Here is a 24,607-nt window from a genome sequence, read left to right as displayed (position 1 = left end):
ATAGGGCGCCGAAGTAGGGCGCGCTATTTTAATCGGAGATTTGCTATTTTTATATTAAAGTATGTAATTATATCTATGTACGCCATAACTGTCCCAAACATATATAGTTGTTACATGACATTTAATATTGAAAATATCGGTCAACCACAAAATGTATTCAATTAGTTTTCTGAATATATTATGCCGCGTTCGAAAGTAGTGCACGCACCTTGTCAAATTACCGTGCTATCTCGCGAGAGTTAAATGTGCGTGGTTTTTGTGTATAGAGAAGAACCACGTGGTACAGGCCTAAGATGAGCAATTATGCCATTATACATACATATTTGTCACTGTCATCGAAAACGCAACATAATTACTTAAATTCGCATCTTCTGGACAGTATTTTCGTGGTGTTTAGATGAATTTGAGCCGAGGTAAGGCCTCCACATGTTGCACAACTTCGCATTTTCGCCCAAAACTATGGCGCTTGCATTCGTAAGGTCCAATCGGGATTGTGATTAATTATTAGTGCGTGTTTGTGTGGTGGGAGAGTTGTCATTGCAGTTAGTCACTTGCTGTTACTTGTAACAGTGTATGCTGTTGAAATTGGTATTTTTGTCTGTCATTTTGTTTAATATATGCCGCCCACGAGATCCATATAAACAGTCTCCATGGAATGTTTTGATTATTGTCAAGGGCAAGAGAGCTCGAGCTCATTGTCGTCTGTTGTGAAATACAAACAAATGTACCGTGTCAATGTGAGCATTTATTAATATCAGATTCTGCATATAATTTTTCCCAAAGATTCACACCAGTGATTACGATGACATTCTCTGAATTGATGGTTTGTGCGTGATTTATTCGAAATCTTTCCTTGTACTTTTGGCGTTGTTGTTATGACGATCTGTAGACCATGTAAAATGTGAGATTGTCGAATAATCAGAGAGTGGAACACTCATTGTCTCACATTTGCAAGATCAGTTTTGTTCATTTAGTTAAACAAGATTATTCTGCATTTGATCTGACCGAAAAGGCCCTAGTTGTTTATTTCTGATTTGATGGTCAAAAATTGTCATCTTTCTTCATATTGCAGGTTAAAAGTTACTGAAGATTAGTGAGATCAGTTTGAATATATCTCATCATTTCAATCAGGTTGACAACTAGTTGGCTGCAGTTTACAATGCTTGGCTATATGGAGCTAACTGACTACATCAGTGGCTTTGTCGTCATTGACCTTGATGTCTAGGTTTAGTTGTTTTCGGATAGGTTACTTCCAATTCAATCCTTAGCCCCTAGAACCCCTTTCCGATCCTAAGGGTTAGTTCTGGGCTAGGGTTTGCTATCTCACCTCTGTTTAGCTAAGTAAATCCATAAACTTTTTAGCAGTTTGTGAGTTTTGAGGAAGACAGTGGCTAGCTCATTTATGTAGATGCTTGGGTGTTGATTACGAAATAAACAAGCCCATGGTGCTGTGGTAAAGTGTTTGCTAGCTTCTAGCTGGCAGCATGAGTTCAATCCTCTTCCCATGTAGCATTAAGCTATAAATTGGAATCGCTACATATGCAGGGAGATTCAACTTGTTTAAAACTAAATACTCGATGTGTTATGCTTTGGATAATCTTTCATGCATAAATTTCCTCTTAGATATAGGTTTTATTTTCTTCCTAGCATATTATTTTCATTTTTATATTTGTGATAAATGTCTTCTCTTGGGCATGTTATTTGAATGGAGAATGTTCAAAGGGAAGATAACTCAGATATCCACAGTAGTTAGGCCATCTATTTCTCCAGGGCTCGCATTTTAGTCAAATTACACTTAACCCCCAGATCTCTCGATCTCAAATTACTAATTGTCTTTTTCTTTTCAGTACTGTGATCAAAGGAGTCAATCAACATGCCAAATTTGCGTCTTGTCCTGTCCATAGCTTTGCCCTCAGTCACGGCACTGCTGGGATTTCTCTACTTTTTTGGTCGAAAAAAAGACAAGGGGAAAGATAGAAGGGCTATCACTTTTGACAAGGTCAAGGACACTTCCCACAAGGTTAAGGACACTTCCCACAAGGTCAAGGACACTTCCCACAAGGTCAAGGACACTTCCCAAGAGAAAGAGTACAATCACAGCAATGGTGTTGTTGAAGAATACCAAACAAAGGAAACACCAGATGTCAGGCATCGAAGCTCTGATCAGATTCTGCAAAATCGAGAAAGGGACAAACATGACAGACAAACAGCCAATGGGCAGAAACCGGTCAGCAGAGAACAAGATTTCATGAAAGATGAAATACACAGTGTGTACATACCATCTGTTCAAAGTCTGCCGGAGTCCACTGATGTAGTCAAAGACACTACGCAAGAACTTCCAAGTGTGGCAGAGGATGTTAATTCCAGTGAACAAACTCCTGGGTTGAAGGATACCAGTATTTGGGATACAGCCGAGTCTCTGCCTACAGTAGTGTCGCCATCTAGTTCTAGTTCCATGTCATCACTAGGTGAGTCTCGTGCAGAATCCGATGTTGTCTCACAGAACGATGTACCAGTCTCATCCACAGAACCTCTGGATTCTGTACATACCTCAGACTACACTCCTGTAAGTGCTAGTAAGACTCTTGCCTCACCTAGTGAAAGCTCTCAGGAAGGAGTTGGTGCTAAAACTCTCAACCATGACGATTTGGTCCCTGTGGCATCAGACGTTTTATCAAATGACGGAGTGTCAGATCAGATCTCTGTTTCCAAAGATGATCATATCCAAAACTGTAAAAGTGATCCAATTTCTGCCAGTAATTCCCACATTGAAGCCAGCTCATCTGTGATTGGTGAACCATCTAGTTCATTGGACGTTTTATCTACGACTGTCAGTGTTGACTCTGTTGAGGCATCCAGTGATCACGAGTGTGTTGGTGCAGACACGAACAAGACAATGGACAGTTCCATCTCGGTGGACAGTTCCATCTCAGTGGACACTGCATCATCAATGCTGTCTCAAGAGAAAGTTCCCGCCAGTTCTAGTGCTGCCAGTTCAACGGGAGCAGACACGACGTTAGGTGCAGAACGATTATTGGATCAAAATGGTAGTGCGGCCATCGCTGGAAGTTCAGAGTCCCCAAGCTGTGATAGTAATAGTGAGGTAGGTTTAATGTGTCAGCTGGCAACTGTGGTAAATCTACCCTGGTGGATTCTGGGTTAAAATAGGTGCATAGTGTTTGTTTGTTGTTTAACACAGCACTCAGCTATATGACAGCGGTCTGTAAATAATCGAATCTGGACCAGACATTTCTCAATCCAGTGATTGACGTCATGAGCATTGATCCATGCGTATGGGATACAATGACATGCATCAACCAAGTCAACGAGCCTGACCACCTGATCCTGTCGCCTCTTACGACAAGGATAGACTCGATTATTACAGACTGCCGTCATATAGCTGGAATATTGCTGAGTGCAGCGTTAAACATCAAACAAAACAAACAAACAAAAAAAAAGTCAAATTATTAATCAAGGTTCAAATTTCATGAACTGTTATATAATTTTAAGAAAAATCTCAAAGTAACTTATTCATCACCAACCACATGTCCTGATTGTGTCAAATGTCAGGGTCACTTTGCGCATGTAGATATCCCTAAAAACGTGTAATTGTATACACAATATCTTGAACATTTATGATTGGAATTTGACAGAACTTTATATCCATGATCTCGTCAGTTCATGTCTGAGTTTGAAGGTAGAGGTCATTACATTTCCAGTCACAGTATGATGTCTTTTAGCTGTGTTATGCTGCATTTTATTTTTACCAAACTCTATCAAAGACAAAGGTACAAGTAGCCAAGCTCCATTTCAGAATTGGGTTGGGGGGGAGGGGGGTGGTCATCTCCTGAGGACTCGTGTTATTAAGGTAGATAGAGGCATAGGACTTTGTTTGAAATTTGTACCGCATTGGGCATGTGTGAGGTAAACTGTCCCTGATATAATAAAATCAGAATGTTGGGTGTTTTTTTTGGTCTGGTTTGTTGTTTTATGCCGCACTCAGCAATATTCCAGCTATATGACGACGGTCTGTAAATAATTGAGTCTGGACCAGACAATCCAGTAATTGACAACATCGGCATCGTTCACGCAATGGAGATCAATGACATGCATCAACCAAATCAGCAAGCCTGAGCACCCGATCCTGTTAGTCACCTTTTACGACAAGCATAGTCACCTTTTATGGCAAGCATGGGTTGCTGAAGACGTATTCTACCCCAGATCTTCACGGGTCTCATGTATACGCCGAGATGGGTATTTACAAATCTCTATAAAAATAAATGCACGTTAGATTGTGAAATTTCTAAACAAACATTTTGTGGACATTTTATACCTGATTTTAAAAGTTTGTATTGAAGGACAAATAGACCAGTATTTTTTAATTTCGATTGTTAAAGGGATAGTATGAAAGCCAACAACAAGTTGTAGAAATAGGTAAATTTTGTAGATACACCTCACCTGACATTGGTTGGTACCAATAGGAGAATAGGTCCCAACTGTCGCATGCTTGTCATCTAGAGCTCGAGTAAACAGGATTGGTTGGTCAGTCTTGGTGGTTGGCTGTCACTGTACCATACGAAAATAAAACTAAAAAAAATAAATTTTTGTCCCAATATTTACTTAATAATGTGGGTGGCCTTTTAAAAGTGTGGATTTTAAATTCCAACTACAAAACCTGGTTTTTCACGTACTTCGCCACTGAAGTGACTTTGCATGCCTTGTGCACTGGGATCACCGATCTGTGAGCACTTAATTTCTGGCTACTGCTGTTGTGTTTTGCAGCACCTACAGCTTATTTTTGTTCAGGAACACACAACATGAAGTGTAGCTGCTTGCCTTGGTAGTCGTAGGATGCTATCACTGATAACGACTTCGTTGTCCAAATTGTGAAAAAAACAAAATATTGATTCATCATGTACTTTATCATATTTCAGTTGTTTCTCTTTCTTTCTTTTTTACAATTCCATAAACAGTGTTCAAAACTAAGGAGGAAAGTCAGTGTCATTGTCATAACCCATACTTGGAAGTTTCGACCTGTAAAGATCCGGGATAGAATAGGTCTTCAGCAACCCATGCTTACCGTAAAAGGCGACTATCGGGATCGGGTGGTCAGGCTCGCTGACTTGGTTGATGCATGTCACTGATCCCAATTGTTTGCATCCATGCCCATGATATCAACCACTGGAATGTCTGGTCAAGACATGATTATTTACGGACTGCCATCATATAGTTGGAATATTGCTGAGTGTGGCGTAAAACAACAAACCAACCAACTTGAAAGTTTCAAATTTAGTGGTTTTAGATTCAACAATTATTGGAGTAAACTTGAGTTATTCATAGACATGAACCACCATGTTCTCCTACACTGCATTAATATAATACCAAACAGAATATTTATTAACTTCTTGTATTTGTCAAATGAAAAATGATCTCACAGTGTGGCTAGGGGGCATGGGTGGCGCAGTCGTCTAAGGCGCCGCAAATCGCTGTGCAGAGTTGCGTTCCTTTGTACACGCCAGAAACCTATGATTGTGGGTTCGATTCCCGGTTTGTCCCGATTATGTTTCTAGGTTTGTCAGCGCCATACCCGTCTGAGACCTGCATCACTTCGGGCTTTCCTCCCACATTAAGCTGACAAACCATGATATAACTGGAATACTGTTAAACATGTTAAAAGCGGCATTAAACCCAACTCACTCACACTCGCAATGTGGCTTGTATGGCTTCTAACGTGTAATGATGTATCAGTGAGATAGGTGTTGTGTTTCCAGGCTTCCAATGATAGCGGCAGAGGAGGCAGTGTCTCTGAACCAATGCCACCCCCGATGATGGTGTCCGACACTGTCAGATACGAGTTCAACTTTCCCTCAGAATTGTGCGGTCGTCTGATCGGCAAGAATGGTCGCAACATCAACCAGGTGAAGGAGAGGTCTGGGGCGAACATTGCACTGAAGAACAACCCATGTACACCAAACTACCAGATTTGTGTTATCGAGGGTAGGATTACATTGTTTTTTTTTGGTTTTATCATGTCCAAATGTTGTAATGACCTAGGTCACTGGCCATGATATTGCAGGAACATTGCTAAAAGCGGAGTAAAACCATACTCAGTTACTGTGATGACCCAGCAATTTCCATCGCAAGGATCTAAGGTTCGCAGTTAATGTTTGAAATTATGGAAGGTCCTTGAGGTTTGCTTGGATTATATTTTTGTCCTGAAACCAGCCTATATATTTAATGTCTGACGTCAAATGTCTAATGTCAAAGTCGAGGGTATTAGTGAGCCCAGTTCACTTTTTGCCTTGTCCCCGCTAGAATGCAAAAGTTTCTGCCAAGGATGTGCCATCGACCTAATTGTAAGGAATTGTCACTAGTCCTTCCTTCACTTGTCCTTTACTAGTCTCAGACTTAGGTTAATTTTGAACCCTGGTTTGTGATCACAGTCTACCCTGGGTTTAATGACTTTCTTCGATGAAGTTGATGCATGTTATATTATTGTGCAGGCATGCAGTCCGAGATTGATAAAGCACTGGTGCAGATCAGGAAGAAGTTCCCGCGTGGCCAGTTCCCCCAGGTGGACTTCACCCCCCTGACGCAGGTGGTGCAGGACACGCCCATCCTCATGCCGGACATTATGCAGGTGGGGTCATAGTGTGCTTCCATGACAAGTCGCAGGCCCATGAAGATCCGGGTTGGAATTGGTCTTCAGCAACCCATTCTTGTCATAAGAAGCGACTAAAGGGATTGGATTGTCAGACTTGCTTGTCAATCACTGGATTGTCTGGTCAAGATTTGACTTATTTACAGCTGTCATAGCTGGAATATTGCTAAGTGCAGTGTCAAACGACAAACTTGACATGCTGCATGGTTTCGTCTATTGATGAAAATACTACTACTATTTCACTATTATTGATCATAAATACAATGATTCAAATTAGGGAGGTAACTCAAGACTTTGATTTTGACTATGAGTCATAACAGCTCAATAAGGGAGGTAACTCTAGATTATTGTGTAAGACCAGGGCATGTCAGCTCAACAAGGGAGGTAACTCTAGACTTTGATAAGACTGTCATCAGTGGATTCAGATTGCCACAAGGTTAAATATTTAAATAATTTTTTGCATTTGAATTTCTGTTCTTCAAACTACTGATGAAGTGCCTACTACTGCCTTTTGCTGGAAAGGTTATTTTGAAGTTTTGGCTTGTCATTTTTCACTAGAAAATGGGACTTTGGATCCAATGAAGGCATAGTGTTTAGGGGATGAATGCGAGTCATCTTCAGTTTATACATGTGTTACTGGTATTCCAGCTGAACCTACCAGAGGGTGTCTCGGTGGACATTGTGGTGTCCAACATTGTGGACGCTGGCCACATCTTTGTCCAGCAGCCAACACACCCCACGTTCCCGTCCCTGGAGCGACTGAACCACTTCATGATGGCCTGCTATACCCAGGACCAAATGGTGCCCCCTCTGCCCAGGCCAATAGAAGGTATGGAGGGGGTTCTGGGTCAGCCAGCTTAGAAATTAACACTAGCCTGCTAGCCCGGGGCTAGAACAAATTCCTGTGGGCTAGTACAAAATTTCAAATTTCCCCATTGTTTTCACATTGTAAGGGCATTTTATCTTTATCCGCGCTAGTAAGGCTTTTGAGTTTAGTTAGGTCCCTATTGGGGCTATTTGGATGCTTTGTCAGACAAGATACACATCTCTAAAGTAAGCTTGCAACATGATATGTTGCATGAAAAATCAGCACATATTTTATTATCGAAGGAAATGAACAGAAGTCCTTGTAGGTCTGAATTAATTGATGAAAAAGTGGCTTCGGAAGAATCATATATTCTGTTCAACTCCCAATCTGAAAAACATTATGATTACTTTTTCAACTGTTAATTGTTTTTGTCATAACAGGTTAAATAAGAAAAATTCTACTTATTTTTTAGCATGGTTATTTTTCAGACCAAAATGAATGTCCACTCAAGTTTGTAATTATTTGATTGAAATACACTTTATATGTTTAACATTTCCACAATCTTTTTCAGTTGGTGTGATCTGTGCAGCATTCATGGTTGACGGTTGGTTCCGGGCACAGGTTGTGAATGTGAATGAGAGTTCAGATGAGGTGGACATCAAATATGTGGACTATGGAGGTTACGCACGGGTACAAGCTGCCATGTTGAAACAAATCAGGTGAGTTTTGCACAACATCCAATTGGTCAGAATCTTTATTTCCTCACGATAAGGGTGAAATATTGCCTATAACTCACCCACTCACTAAGGCTTGTCTAAATTGGTGATTGTCTTGTCAGACTCGAGTGTTACATTGCCATGACAACGAAATAAACTTCTAAATGTTATTGCGTAACAGTAATAGAATGCGTGTAAGTTAACCCATTGCAGTTAGATGCTAATTGGTTGATAGCAACGGCCTCTTGTTAGCTTAACCATGCTCAAAAGGAGTGGTTCATGCAGATATAGCCCAAGTTATGTATAGCGATACATATCATATCGTGATACGCATTGATACGGGAGGTAGGCATATCATGATGTCCCTACATGATATAGTTGGAATATTGCTGACTGTAGCTTTAAAAAGAAAACTGGATCCTTAATTATTGTAGATCAAGAGACCCCACTATCTATCATATCCAATAGCACCCATAATTTTTGTCAAGACCACTTGATGACTGATTATTCCAAACAAAGAACTCACTTTATCATCCAAAACTGGCCTCCATAGGTCAATTCACTTGGTAGGCAATATTGCTACGGTGAAATAGCATGACACTGATTTGCAGAGTATTGTGACATCATTGGTTAGCATGATGTCAAAGTCAAATGACATAACTAATCCGTCTGACACTGATCCTGATTAACTAGCTCTACTTTTTACACTCAAGACACTAGTTATTATCCCCTGCCACAAAGTGGGAGGGGGTTATAAGAATGGGTGCTGTCTGTTCGTCTGTCACATTTCATTTCCAAAGCATCACTCGCAAACCGTTTAATATTTTATTACAAAAATTTACATATGTATCAAACACATGATGAACTGTTGCCTTTTGCTGTTTCCTTGGCAACAAGTTAGACTACAGGTTACTTTCATTACCAGAGAGCAATTAACAAGTCACCAGAAGATGACAAATCCCCAACAATTGCAAAACGCATTGATTCAGCTATTCATTAAACATGTACCAAGTTGGAATGAAAAATCTTTCACGGTTTTCGAGTTATGCTTAGGAAACTAAATATATACGGACGGACAGACCAGACAATGACTGATGACTACATCCCCCCGCATTATATGCCAGAGGGTTAAAAATCAGATGGTTTGTAGTGTTCTTGTCTGTATCATATATCCATAATTCGTTTCATGTCGTATCCATGACACTTAATACCAATATTAACAAGGTACTGAAACTGTCATGCTATTTTGGATTTTCTACAAAAAGAAGGCGACTATGCTTGTCATAGGAGGCGACTAATGGGATCGGGTGGTCAGGCTCGTTGTCTTGGTTGATGTATGTCTTAGTATCCCAATTGCGTGAATCCATGCTCATGATGTCAATTACTGGATTGTCCTGTCCAGACTCAATTATTTACAGACTGCCAACAAGTGGCTGTAATTTTGCTGGGTGCGGCTTAAACAACAAACAAACAAATGTAAAATATGGTAAAATACTATAGAATAATGTCATATGTCTCCAGCAAAATCACTGCTTGCTGAGGAATAACCTGTACTTTAAAAGTAATTTAACTTTGTTTCAGGAGTGACTTCATGACCCTACCATTCCAAGCTGTCGAGTGCTACATGGGGAATGTTACACCTCTACAAGGTGAGTTTTGCCTCGGAACCCCTGGGGAAGAATTCAGCCAGCCTCGATATAAGCTTTACTTCAGTCTGATCTCTTTTAGCAAATGTGTGCCAAGCACCGTGGAACCTACTAGCCTAAAGTTGCCCGTCATCATGTTTATTGACCCCTGTAGGAGCCTGGGTTATAGAATTGGTCCATAGGTCAATTGTTCTATACCCCTGTGGGGACCTGGGTTAGACTTGGTCCATGGGTCAATTGTTCTATACCCCTGTGGGGACCTGGGTTAGAATAGGTCCATGGGTCAATTGTTCTATACCCCTGTGGGGACCTGGGTTAGACTTGGTCCATGGGTCAATTGTTCTATACCCCTGTGGGGACCTGGGTTAGAATAGATCCATGGGTCGATTGTTCTATACCCCTGTGGGAGCCTGGGTTAGACTTGGTCCATGGGTCGATTGTTCTATACCCCTGTGGGAGCCTGGGTTAGAATAGGTCCATGGGTCAATTGTTTTATACCCCTGTGGGGACCTGGGTTAGAATTGGTCCATGGGTCGATTGTTCTTCACCCCCGTGGGAGCCTGGGTTAGAATAGGTCCATGGGTCAATTGTTCTATACCCCTGTGGGGACTTGGGTTAGACTTGGTCCATGGGTCAATTGTTCTATACCCCTGTGGGGACCTGGGTTAGAATAGATCCATGGGTCGATTGTTCTATACCCCTGTGGGAGCCTGGGTTAGACTTGGTCCATGGGTCGATTGTTCTATACCCCTGTGGGAGCCTGGGTTAGAATAGGTCCATGGGTCAATTGTTTTATACCCCTGTGGGGACCTGGGTTAGAATTGGTCCATGGGTCGATTGTTCTTCACCCCCGTGGGAGCCTGGGTTAGAATAGGTCCATGGGTCAATTGTTCTATACCCCTGTGGGGACTTGGGTTAGACTTGGTCCATGGGTCAATTGTTCTATACCCCTGTGGGGACCTGGGTTAGACTTGGTGCATGGGTCAATTGTTCTTCACCCCCGTGGGAGCCTGGGTTAGAATAGGTCCATGGGTCAATTGTTCTATACCCCTGTGGGGACCTGGGTTAGACTTGGTCAATGGGTCAATTGTTCTATACCCCTGTGGGGACCTGGGTTAGACTTGGTCCATGGGTCGATTGTTCTTCACCCCCGTGTGAGCCTGGGTTAGAATAGGTCCATGGGTCAATTGTTCTATACCCCTGTGGGGACTTGGGTTAGACTTGGTCCATGGGTCAATTGTTCTATACCCCTGTGGGAGCCTGGGTTAGAATAGGTCCATGGGTCAATTGTTCTATACCCCTGTGGGGACCTGGGTTAGACTTGGTCCATGGGTCGATTGTTCTTCACCCCCGTGGGAGCCTGGGTTAGAATAGGTCCATGGGTCAATTGTTCTATACCCCTGTGGGGACCTGGGTTAGACTTGGTCCATGGGTCAATTGTTCTATACCCCTGTGGGGACCTGGGTTAGACTTGGTCCATGGGTCGATTGTTCTTCACCCCCGTGGGAGCCTGGGTTAGAATAGGTCCATGTGTCAATTGTTCTATACCCCTGTGGGGACTTGGGTTAGACTTGGTCCATGGGTCAATTGTTCTATACCCTTGGGGGGACCTGGGTTAGACTTGGTCCATGGGTCAATTGTTCTATACCCCCGTGGGAACCTGGGTTAGACTTGGTCCATGGGTCAATTGTTCTATACCCTGTGGGGACCTGGGTTAGAATAGGTCATTGGGTTGATTGTTTGATATCCTGGTAACATCATACAGAAAGATACAAAATGATGGTACTTAATATTGCCTTGCCTGGCACTCGCCAATAATGGGATAAATGGAACAGACTGGCCAGTTCTGAGTCAGTATAATTTATGAGTAGTGTATTCATTTTAAACTGCAGCATGGTATCTCAGTAGCCTAGCATTACAAAACAGGTGTTATAGTACTCATGGAAATGGAAAAAACCTGTTTTTGCTGGATTTAATAATCAACTCAAAGCATTACTTAGATGTAAATACGAAATAACAAAACAACTGGAAAAGTACTAGTCTGGATTTGTTAGTTTTATCTCAGTGTTCAATACAAGATGTACTTTACAGGAGGTAAATTGTAGGCACTTTCAACATTCAAAAATAAAACTAAGTCCAAATTGACATTGCAGAAACAGGCTATAAGCATTATGCAAATTAGCCTGGAAAAAAGTGATCAAAACAACAATAGAAATAACAGCTATGTTTATGTACATAATATTATTGACATGTAAGTTGTTTATTGAGAAGGGAATATGTTACTTTTACGTTCTGATATTTTGACGATGATTCACTATCCCACAATGCCACTTACATATCACTAACCACTGACAATTCACATGCACGTGGGTTTCAAGCACCTGTTTTCACCTGTCGTCAAGGTGTCATAGGTCATGGACATTCACCTTGATCTACTAACACCTGGTTATGCTTAGTTTCACAATAGTCTGTTTTGTTCATATTTTTACACATTTTTACGTGTAAAAGACATAAAAACCTTTGATACGCTGTATTTGTGCCAAGGCCCAATTAGTACTAATTGAGTTGTTTGAATATTTATATATTTTGTATATTAACTGCATTTATTTAAAATCTGAGATTGAAAAAACAGGGTTTCTTTTTTCATTTCCGTGAGTACCTTAGTCCAGACTAATGCAACTTCACCTCACAGATCCGGGGTAGAATACGTCTTCAGCAACCCATGCTTGCCATAAAAGGCGACTACGCTTGTTGTAAGAAGCGACTAACGGGATCAGGTGGTCATTCTAGCCGACCTGGGTGGTGCATGTCGATGCTCATGATACAGTTACTGGGTTGTCTGGTCCAGACTTGATTATTTACAGACCGCAGTCATATAGCTGGAATATTGCTGAGTGCGATGTAAAACAACTAAACCAAACCAACCAACAATTTCACCTCACTACCTCTTCACTCCCTTCCTGTGCACTTCTCTTTTGTCTCACAATTCATCTGTACATGTGTTTCAGAGGAGGAATATTTCAGTGACCAAGGCAGTACAGTGTTGGAAGAACTGACCCAAGGCAAACTACTTCAAGCTCAAGTCATTAACCGTGCGGAGGATGGTATTCCATACATCCATATCTACCAGATCAGCGGAAACAGGGTGAGTGTTCACACTATCCACACAGGAAACCCGCTGAAAATTGACTATTAAAATAGTTGGTCTGTATTTACCAGGGCTCACTTGCACAAAGCGATCTTAGCGCTACAACTATTGTAAGCCTATGTTAAAGTATGGGAGTTACGATCATCTTAGCGCTAAGATCGCTTTGTGCAAGTGGGTCCTGATCAGTTAAACCATACTCACTAGCTCCATCAAAACTCCAAGAGCTGGCAAGGTTTTTTATAATCAAACTGATGATCTTTTGCAGGTGCTGTTTATTAACAGAGAAATGGTTAACCGGAAAGCTGTACGCTGGATTGAGATCCTGCAGTAGCCAGAACCATCAAACCACATCCTTGGTTTAGAGACGACCCCCCACCCTCCAACAAACAATCATAATGCCACAAAAACTGACGATCAAGTACAATAAAACCCATACTTGCTGCTGTACATAGTCGACTATCAACCAGAATACATTTTCATTTAAACTGTATTCAATTTCTAGTCTTGAAGACCTGATATATCTGAACAAATGCTGACACAACAGTTTAATGCTTTCTCATTGACTTGAGCAATGACTTCAGGGGTGTGATATGAGATTTTATCACTAAGACATACTTGTTTATATTTTTTGGGTTTACGGATTTGGTGCTAACCAATTTGTTTAGGATGGTCAAAATATAATAGATTTTTGCACCTCAATATTTTTAGCTCACCTGACATAGTTTGTCATGGAAAATACACACTTGACCAAAGATGCTGAAAGTTACTGTTTATTCCCACCATAGGTGGAACCTGAATGTTCATGAGGTTTGAGTCCAACATTTAAAATGGCCATTGCACCCAAAAAACTGATTAATGTCCCTTACTCTGCCATCTTTTTCAAAATGTTTCGTATATTTGAAAGATATACATATATGTAGTTAGAAGTAAATGTTTTCTTTTCTATTTTGGCCTTATTTGAACTTATTTGACCTTCACGCTTTAATCAGGTCCTGTTTATTCTCTCAAAAAGCATTCTCTTCTCTCTCAACATCTTTTTATGTGAAATTACTGATGAAACTGAAATTTGACGTGCATGTTCCTTCTGATGACATATTTTGTTCAAAATCTTGATTTTTACACAAAAACGATGACATCCATTAAACATATTTTGAAAATAAGAATCAAAGTTGTTCATGGTCAGTCAGCTTCAGTGTCAGGCAATTTTGCATAAATAAGTAATTTTAGCATAAACTCTACCTCTAGAATACAATAGCGAAGAAGGTTTTGTCTGTTTCCTTGATTCAAATATTGCAGTTTTAATTTAATTCACTTTGGATATGTCACCATTATGAGGTTGAAGTGTCATAAAAACAATTCTTCAGATTGGCAACAGAGCCGTGTGGCTCTATTTTTGTATATTCTTATCCGTAAACCGAAAAATTAAGAATAGGGTCCAAACAGGACTTGTTCGGCATGTTGAGTGGTACATGAACAAGTGAAATGCGAGAAGAGACAAAAATCATTTTTGTGAATGTTGTCATTGATGAAAGACTTGAAGTCAGATTTAGTGTGATTCGAGACACAACAGCAACATTTGTGACTTCGGCCATGGTTGTATATTTTGCTTTGTATGTATAGAAAACTGCCAAATTTATGTCTTTAGTCGTCATGACGAAGCCAATTAACAGCTGCTCTGTTGTTTGATATTTTTGGATGTTTTCATCAGTGGATGTGTTGTGTTGTCTATGAAATATTTTTTGGGTTGTTTTTTCTGTTATGTATTCTGTTTCAGAATGTGCTATGTCAGTGCTAAGTTTGACACCGTGTAGAATTATGTTTTAGTTTCATACCTTGATTGAACTCATCTCCTCCAGCTGACTGTATGTTTGAAACTGATTGTGGTTTATGTTATCGTCAATCGTAGACCGTAAATGATGATCAATTCTGTGATGAAGGTTTAACCCAGATCAAAAAATATTTTGCTTTCTAAACAACCGTTTTCTTTTATTATTATTAAGGGACTAAACATATTGATATTGGGGGAGGGGGCCAGAAGAATAAATATAATCCTCCTCTTCCCCGTTCCTCCTCCCTCCATCCTCAAAATAACAAATTGCCAACAAAAATCTGTTGGTTTTGTTTGTTGTTTTTTTTATTGGATTTGTTTTTTAATTTGGCTTATGGGCCCCCCAGCCCCACATCTGGACAAATTTCAAAAAGATCAAATGTTGACAGTTAGGGGCAGTAAGTCCAGCCACATCCGGGTCCCTTGCCTTGTCATGGCAGAATGTTTTGAGTACTTTTAATATTTTTTCCATACCAAACTGAATTATTTTGGAGTAAATTTGTAAACCAACATTTTTATTAAAAAAAAAAGCAAATGGAATATCCTGATGCAAAGTCCAGGCCCACCAGAATATTAATTGGTCAGTCCCTAATGTTTTTTACTCATGCATTTAATCTCACCAATAATAAGATATTCAAGATAATTCTAAGGTCAGTATATTCTAGTCCTGTTGATGCCGTGACCTTTAGAGAAGGACATTAATTGCTCAAACTGCTGCTTGCTGAAGTAGTTTTGTTTTCTGTAAAGACGCATTTGTGACAGTTGTTGCAGTGAAGCTACTAATAACTGGACTGGTACATATTGTATCAGATGGTGAATGTTGAATTATGTATTGACTGCATGTTTGCTGATCTCGGTTGTGTTTCAATGGCCTTTGTTTTGGTGGGTTATTTTTTGTTGCTACGTTACACCTTCCAGCCTTTTGGCTTCACCAATGTTTAGTATTACAATACATTTAAGTCAGAAATATTGTCTCAGACACATCTATTCAACTCACTCACTACAAAGTCATGCCTAGTATTAATAGTGAAACATGATTGTTTTCACAAGGAATAAAAAACAGTAATTGCCCTGTCCATGAAGATGCTTTGTTCAAATATGTATCAACAGTTATCTCCCCTGTTTCAGTTCACTTCCATTTTGGTGATCAGTTCTTTTTTGTGCAACTTTGATAATATTTTGAAATATTTTGTCTATGCTGAATAACTATTAAATGCATCCCCTATTTATAATGATGTTCATTGTTTTGGTCGCAATTTACTGTGAAGTTATTCACCCAATCTTTAAGCAATATTGCACTCAAATTTTGAAGTTTGTTAAATTCTTGATACATAATGAGCCTAGAATATGTTGATTAGGTGGTCTAGTTGTGCCTTTTGGAATTCAGGATTTTGATCTCCATACATTTTGTAGGAATAGTCAATCCAGATATTTTGACTCTGATAAGATACCTCTCTGCATGAAGATGTTATGATACCCCCATATGAGGTCATGTCACATAAATTGTCTCATCAACTCATTAGAAATCAGGCATCTTGGTATTTGGGTAGCCTAGTGATCGTCGCGCCCAAGACCCTGGTTCAATCCGGGTACAATGTCTGAAGCCTATTTTGGGTGGTCCTTCTAGGATAATGCTGGGGTACTGGTAAAAGCAGCATAAATCCATACTCTCTCACACACTTGCTCATTGAGGCTTCTAAATTTTTTGAGAAGGTAAAGCTTTCAGGCCATCTTGATATCTGCATCTCAAGGTTCACTGGACTTCTACCTATGGAGGTGTATTCTGATATTCACGCAGAGAAATATCGTATATGAGTGAAAGATCTGATTTTAAGAGATTGGGCATTGACATCCTTAAGTTTGCTTCGAGTTTGGTAATAATACAGAAGAATGTCAAATCAGAAGTTTCACTTCCTCTGCTCCACATTGCGCCAGTAACTCTTGTCCTGAAGCTGATATAATGGAAGCTGCAGTTTGGACCTACCTTTAACCAGTGGAAAGAAGCTCTTAACTTCCTGAAGTATTGTCCCAGTAACTAGGCAAAGATCTGTTTCTCTTTCAGCTTGTGACATTGTCACAGTTTCACAATCATGATCAAAATATTCCTTTATGCATACTTTTTTTACATACACATTTTTTGTGATCATTCAAAACATATTCCTGATATTTTTAGAGACTGAACAAAATAATCTCTCGGGGGGGGGGATTTGCAAATTTGCGAACAACTATTTTTTTGTCATGTCTTCAACCACAGTCAGATGTAAGAAGGTATAAAGTTTAAAGAAGTTGTGAAGCCCGAATTTGAATTTTGCAATCTCGTTAATATGTGATCTTACTGCTTGCAACTGTGAAACAAAGATCTGGGGACGTTCCATAATGGGTCATGTCAGAACTTCCTTTTTATCCAAGCATTGTCAAAATATTTTTCAGAGCATGGTCTTAAATGGAAGTCGCCAGTTTTATACCAGTGCCGTATATCTTGAGAAAGTTGACCTCTGATTGGCTGATGTCATCATCTTGTTAGTCATTTCACTGATCATTCCAGTTTCGCGTAAAGGTCGTCCTGCTGTCTTATTGTGTAGTCATTACTTTCTGTAGAGATTTCAGGGTCCATACATGCTTGAACAATGCTGGAATGTAACCCTGTTCTATGAAAAGTACAAAAATTTACCATTTCTTAAACAAGTACATGAAAAAATATCAGGAAATGTATAAATAGTTCTTGAAAGGTGCTGGAATTTTATTAGAAAAAAATTTACCTAAAAATATTTTTAAGCATATTTGTAGCTTCATTTACTTCCTTGTCACTTAGGGGCGGTCGGGTAGCCTCGTGGTTAAAGCGTTCGCTCGTCACGCCGAAGACCCGGGTTCGATTCCCCACATGGGTACAAAGTGTGAAGCCCATTTGTGGTGTCCCCCGCCGTGATATTGCTGGAATATTGCTAAAAGCGGCGTAAAGCCATACTCACTCACTCACTCCTTGTCACTTAGGAGACTGAGCAACAATACAACAATTAGGTGACCAACCGTTCAGAAGAATAGATAGTTGAATTGATTGTGTTGACTTTGAAATGTTTCTTCTCAACTTTCAGGTGACAATTTTATTGACCTATATTTTAATGAATAAAAAAGTCAGTTTTGGGGGTTTTTTTGCTTTGAAATATGATTGATAAATGCTTTAATTTTTATCCTAAACATCTATATGAACCATAAAGCTTTAATGTAATTGGATGGAAAGCTTTTGGTGTATATGTTCCACAACCAGACAACATTGGTGTAGTAAGACAAGTTCTATGGAAGAACAACTTCTTTATTGCAATTAGTGCGATATTTCGGTGTAGATCCTAACACCTTTATCAAGCAAGTTCCATAGAATCGTCTTACTTCTAAAAGCCACTGAAAGAAGTTAAACATTGGTGTATGTATTTTTAGCGAAGATGCACATATATATAAGCATTAATAGGGTTTTTTTTATGTGTAAACCCAGGAGCTCCAGGTTATATATATTTCCTCTGAGATTGAACTTGCCATTTGACCTTCTACTTGCCCTTTGATAATTTATGAAGGTCGAACATCCCTTTTTCAGATTTTGAACTATCGTAATATTAAATGAATTTTAGGGATTCACTGACATATTTTTAAATATTGGGAGTTCTGCACTTCACTGGGCGCATTTTTTTCAGATTTCAATTGGTAAAGGGGGATCGAACTCACGTCACATGAGGATAAGTAAGCCATAATTCATGAGTTAATTTGCCAGAACTGCCTTGGGACGACCACCACTAACTTGATATGAATCTCACAGATTTACCACAGATTACATTGGATTGATTTCAGAGGTGAGGTAGCCAACCTTAAACCCTGAACCAAGCTCACAACTAACCGATGCAGTGGGGTAGCCTAGTGGTTAAAGTGTTCACTCGTCACACTGGAGGCCTGGGTTCGATTCCCCATATGGGTACAATGTGTGAAGCCCATTCCTGGTGTCCCCCGCTGTGATATTGCTGGAATATTGTAAAAAGTGGCATAAAATCCAACTCACTCATTTACAAGTAACCCTAAGCATTTTGAAACTATCAATACTTATCAATACCTAACATTAGGGATCAGAAAGGCTTGATTGGAAAGGGGATCCAAACGCTAAGGATAGCTGAGGGTAACCTACCCTAAGCCAAATAGCCATTAAGATCAAAGATCAGTGAGGCCGTAAGAGCAATTGGCACACAATAGCTGCGCCCGGGTAACTGTACTTTTGCTAAGATATTTCATGCTTTTCACTGTATCATGGATACATGACACGTTCACATCTGTATCATCTACCTGTGATGCTACGTAAAGGGCGACTATGCTTGTCGGAAGAGGCGACTAACGGGATCAGGTAGTCCGGCTCGCTGACTTGGCTGAGGCACGGCGACTTGGCTGAGGCACGTCATCATACCCAATTGTGTGGATAGATGCTCATATCAGTCACTGGATCGTCTGGTCCAGACTCGATTATTTACATGTGGCTAGAATATTGCTAAGTGCTGCGTAAGATAAGACAACAAACAAACAAATAAATAAACAAACAAACCTGTGATGTTAAGAATCAATAGGCCCAGGTAATCCTACTTAAATAAGGGATAGGAGTTCTAATGCTAAGTTTTGGGTACAACTTCTGAAGCTAAAAGGTGCTCTTGGATGTGATATTCTGTACTATCATGCGGTTTGCATATTGTTTAATGTTTTGTAAAACCAAAATTATTTTCCTCTATTTTTTTGTTTTCTTCACGAGTTTTTGAATTTCTCTAAGTTTCATGTATATATATAGTGTCATATGTTTGGAAGTTCCATGTGAATACTATTGATATTCATAGCTTCTGTGATCCAGTCAGTGATGTAAGACTAATGTCTTTTCTAGCTGTGTCAGTTTGCTGTAATGAATTGAAGGAAACATAAGGGTACTCTGCTCTACTCTGTTAACTAAATGTTTAATCAGTTTATATCTCAAACTCTGGTGGCCGAGTAGTCTAAGGCACCACGATTCGCTGTGCAGAGTTGCGTCCCTGGGGCACGCCAGAAACCTATGATTGTGGGTTCGAATCCCGGCTCTCCCAGACACCAAGACCCAGAAACCCAGACATGGAATATGCCTAAGATGCTGACAGTTACTATTTTGACAAGAGTCTTTATAGGATTGTGAACAAAATTCTGCCAACTGATTACGTGAAATATATTGCAAATCTTTTCTCCAAAAAACATCGCTTGTAATTTATGCTAGTTAATCACCTCATCACAAGCCTTGCCACATCAATCATCAAATACAAATCACTTAACTGGTGATTGGGCTTTCAGCTTTTGAGTTTGGCTGATCAGATAGAATGCTAAAGATTATTATTTTCATCAAATCTATAGTTCGTTATGTTCGTAATGTTTACTATATGTTTCGGAAAATTATGTTTAATCCCTAATTATTTGAGATATCGCCTATCGATCAATTTGGTGGTTGAATCACTTGTATTGTAAACAGAACAAACTCTGCTGCTGCACTCCATTGGTTCGGTAAGGTAGCCAAGTGACTTGTAAAGAATATTTTGCCCTCAAAGACCAAAGTTCAGTCCTAATGAGTGAAGCCCAATCATAGTGTCCTAAAAGGGCTTTCACCACTCATTCATACCTTACTGAATTTGTATGCCCAGAATACCCAAGGGAGATTACTCATCTCATGTTCCAGCCACTGCCAGATGTGGTTTAGCCGCGAACACATTTTGTAGTTGTTTTATACTTGCCACAAGCATTAATATGGTTACCTTATCTTTGGTTTATTTCTTCTCAATAACTTCATGCTATTTACTGGAAAGGATTATGGTACTATTAAATCCATAAAAGGCACAGTAGTTTGTATAAACACTATTCACTGATCATACGACTTTGGACTTTGTATTGACGCTAAGATTTTATTGAATTTGAGGATAAACCATTAAAGTATATTGAGGATAGATTTAATAATTTCAGATTGTTGCTGTAAATATCATGATGCTGATGTCTTTTCAAAGATTGCTGGTGTTGTTTGATATTGTGATTTTTTAATTTTTTTTAACAAGGCCAGACCAATTCATTTTTTTGGTGCAGATTTCCTTGTTCATTAGGACAAGAGGTGAGATGAGACTCAGAGGTGTTGTTAGGGTTTGGCTTATTTGCTACAAAAGGAAGTTGTAAAAACATTTTCTCAATCAGCATTTATTGGAAGAAAAAAAGTAATTTTGCAGACAAAAAAGTAAGTTGGTCTGTGCTTAATTTCAGAGTGTTACTTCAGAATGAATTAATAGATATTTAGATATGATAGAAATTGTACTATTTTTGCACTACAATCTACCATATTGCATTTATTCTAAGATTTTATCTGATTTCCCTTACTAAAGGATATATAGATAAGAGACCTGTTTGCAATGAATAAATAAATAAATCTGCTTTGTTTAGTGAGACAGTATTTCCCTGTGGACTTTTCGTGTTTATTTTTTAGTGATGTTTTCGGTACATGTTGCGTCGGTTATGATCAATTTGTTTGTGTATTGAGAGTAGTGTGATGTTCTGTCAGTGTTGTCAACATGTGGGCCTTTGTACTGAGAATGCCCATCCCTTTATAACCTGGTGGTATTTGTACCTTGGCAATGTTTGCATAATATTCCTGTCCCATTGAGAAGCACAAGGAGAGATAACTTAATACCTTATGTTTATTTTAATCCAGAAGGTTTTGTGAGACAAACATATTCATTTTTAATGCGGAAAAGCCCAAATCTGTTTCTCATTTGAGTGTCGTTCAATCAAGAGTGACGTCGTGTGGCTGTACACACAAGGGAATGAGATACGAAAGTTTTATTTTCTAAAATGAACTTAGACAAAATAATGAATTTCATATTTTAATCAGTTTCATGTTTGGGTGGAATGAAGGAAGATCAGTTTTGGTCAAACAGCAGATCTGTAAACCAAATAGATAGAAAAAGCATGATTTTGCATGATGAAAACAGGTTCTTGTGGGTGGAAAAGTTTTGTTTTCAAATGTTTCCTATTTTGTTTGCCGGGACAGATAATAGTGACTGTCCCTGTGTTCTGGAAGCAGAGTGGAGGCACAGGTACCCCAGGTTATGCTAGGCTATGGCAAACAAGCTGTACATGTCCTGTAAATACCTTGATCTAAACTGCAGTACAACAAAATCAGGTCATATTTTTATAATTTGACAAATATTTTTTCAGTGAAGAACACAAATAGCACAGACTTGTTCTCTGGTGATTTGTTTTTTGGTGTAGAAATCAAATTTACCCGTTTTGTTTCCTGTCAAGTTTGCGATGCATTAATAATATCCTCCTCAGTTGTGCTTCCACATTTGTGATGACACCAACATTTTGAAGCATTTATCTGTAAGTTGGGGAGATTTTTAACAGCACTCGGTTTTACTTTGTCTCGAAAGAGTATTGTATTGTATTTTGACAGTATTTCTTTTGACTTAAAATTTTCAAAGAATGTTATGATTCTCACCTGTTGTTTGATAAATCAGTAAAACAATTTGTCACTAGAAATAGTTGTTTCTAATTTGTAAAGGTGTGTTTCCATGACAACTCTTATATAGATTTATTTGTTTGCATTTTGTTCATTTAACACAATTACTCAGGATTTCAATGGCAGAGACTATTTCTGAAGGATGATTTTGTACAACTCATATCTTCGGTGATTGTCCCCTTCTCAATGCTTCCCTTTGTATAAAACATTTTTGAGTATTCTGTTGCTGAAAATGTACATTGAAATCAGGAGGCTTGTTGTGAAAGAAAAATAGAACCTATTCCATGGTGCTTATAATTAAAAAACAAGTCAGCATCTGATTCCTTTGAGTGTATAACTGAAGTTCATTTGAGTAGGGACATGGTACCATAATTTACCATGCAGAGTAATGTTCCTTAGCTGCCAGGATCTGCTAATCATTATCCGATTACCAGATTGAGACCAATCTGATTCTTGGTTTGACAGCTCAGTGCCACTGTTGATGGATTTGTTTGGGCCTTCTGACTGTGGTTATGCTACGAAGAGCAGGTGTATTGGCTATGCTAAGTGGAGCAGGTCTACTGGTTATGCTAGGTGGAGCAGGTCTACTGATCATGCCAAGTGGAGCAGGTCTACTGGTAATGCTAAGTGGAGCAGGTCTACTGGTTATGCTAAGTGGAGCAGGTCTACTGGTTATGCTATGTGGAGCAGGTCTACTGGTTATGCTAAGTGGAGCAGGTCTACTGGTTATGCTAAGTGGAGCAGGTCTACTGGTTATGCTAGGTGGGGCAGGTCTACTGGTTATGCTAGGTGGAGCAGGTCTACTGGTTATGCTAGGTGGAGCAGGTCTACTGGTTATGCTAAGTGGTGCAGGTCTACTGGTTATGCTAGGTGGGGCAGGTCTACTGGTTATGCTAGGTGGGGCAGGTCTACTGGTTATGCTAGGTGGAGCAGGTCTACTGGTTATGCTAAGTTGGGCAAGTCTACTTGTTATGCTAAGTTGGGCAAGTCTTTGTTATGCTAAGTGGGGCAAGTCTACTTGTTATGCTAAGTGGGGCAGGTCTACTGGTTATGCTAAGTGGGGCAGGTATACTGGTTATGCTAGGTGGGGCAGGTCTACTGGTTATGCTAGGTGGGGGCAGGTCTACTGGTTTTGCTAGGCGGGGCAGGTCTACTGGTTATGCTAGGTGTGGCAGGTCTACTGGTTATGCTAGGTGGGGCAGGTCAACTGGTTATGCTAGGTGGGGCCGATCTACTGATTATGCTAAGTGGGGCAGGTCTACTGGTTATGCTAAGTGGGGCAGGTCTACTGGTTATTCTAAGTGGGGCAGGTCTACTGGTTATGCTAGATGGAGCAGGTCTACTGAGTAAAAGGTGACTAATGGGATCAGGTGGTCAGGTTTTGCTGACATTGGTTGATGCATGCCATAGTATGCTAAATGCAGGGCTTGCTAAACAATTATGATATATGGGTAAAAGACATAGAATATAAACAACATAAAGCTTGAACCACATGTGATCTTTCAAAATCTTAAAACAGGGCTACAGAATTATGAGCTTTTCATAAACTAGTCCTCCGTGGCTCTTCCAAAGTCTCCCCCTCCCCTGAACTGCCACATTGTTTCATACCATCCCACTGCCACGCCCCTCCCCACACATCTCTGTAGTGGTGCCTGTCCGTTTGCCTGTAACAGCCTCTGTTGAGTATCTTCCTGTCGCCACCTATTTTGCTATGTAGATGTGAACTATAATTGTTGAATAAACACTCTGTTCGAAATATTATTTAGACATTTGTTGTCATTCGGAGTCAGTGTACTGTGTCTGAGTGGGGTATTCTTGTTAAACTGCGGCATGGTATCTCAGTGAGCTATCACTATAAATCGGTATTAGTCCGGACTAGCACACACACACACACACACTCACACAATCGAGTGGGGTCGATTTCATTAAAGTCATATCTTAGTGCTCGCTACTGTTGGTGTAGCGATAGCCAGTACAAATTTCTGATTTTAATGAGATTGTGGCTGGGTGTGCAAAAAGTGCACACCGCCCATCTTTTTTTATACTGATTTAAACGTCCACCTTTTTTAGCAAACCCGGTCGTCCAGGTTAGATTTAAGCTGGGCCTCTTCTAGCCCCCGTAACGCCTCATAGTTCCAGCCAGCAGCCTGTTGCCCGCTCCACAAAGCGATCTCAGCGTTGCGACTGTCGTAAGTGTATGTTGTTTTGTTTGTTGTTTAACGCCACACTCAGCCATATTCCAGCTATATGACGGCGGTCTGTA

The 24,607-nt window shown here is 39.9% G+C and overlaps 1 protein-coding gene across 1 annotated transcript; it reads left to right on the top strand.

Moving 5' to 3' along the window:
* The first annotated feature begins 250 nt into the window (after positions 1 to 250).
* Positions 251 to 22,084, top strand: LOC139456322 (A-kinase anchor protein 1, mitochondrial-like). The gene is made up of 9 exons (XM_071237956.1): positions 251 to 413; positions 1,848 to 3,103; positions 5,772 to 5,997; positions 6,504 to 6,640; positions 7,310 to 7,490; positions 8,041 to 8,188; positions 9,767 to 9,834; positions 12,840 to 12,976; positions 13,245 to 22,084. Exons 2-9 carry the CDS (start codon positions 1,874 to 1,876, stop codon positions 13,308 to 13,310), a joined length of 2,193 nt encoding a protein of 730 aa, XP_071094057.1. The 5' UTR covers positions 251 to 413; positions 1,848 to 1,873; the 3' UTR covers positions 13,311 to 22,084.
* Positions 22,085 to 24,607: the final 2,523 nt, after the last annotated feature.

Source organism: Haliotis cracherodii, unplaced genomic scaffold (genome assembly GCF_022045235.1).
Source record: "Haliotis cracherodii isolate W230 unplaced genomic scaffold, xgHalCrac1.p SCAF_11, whole genome shotgun sequence".
Lineage (NCBI taxonomy): Eukaryota > Metazoa > Mollusca > Gastropoda > Lepetellida > Haliotidae > Haliotis > Haliotis cracherodii.
Note: the sequence above shows the minus strand (reverse complement) of the source record. Positions and strands in the feature narration are given on the sequence as shown.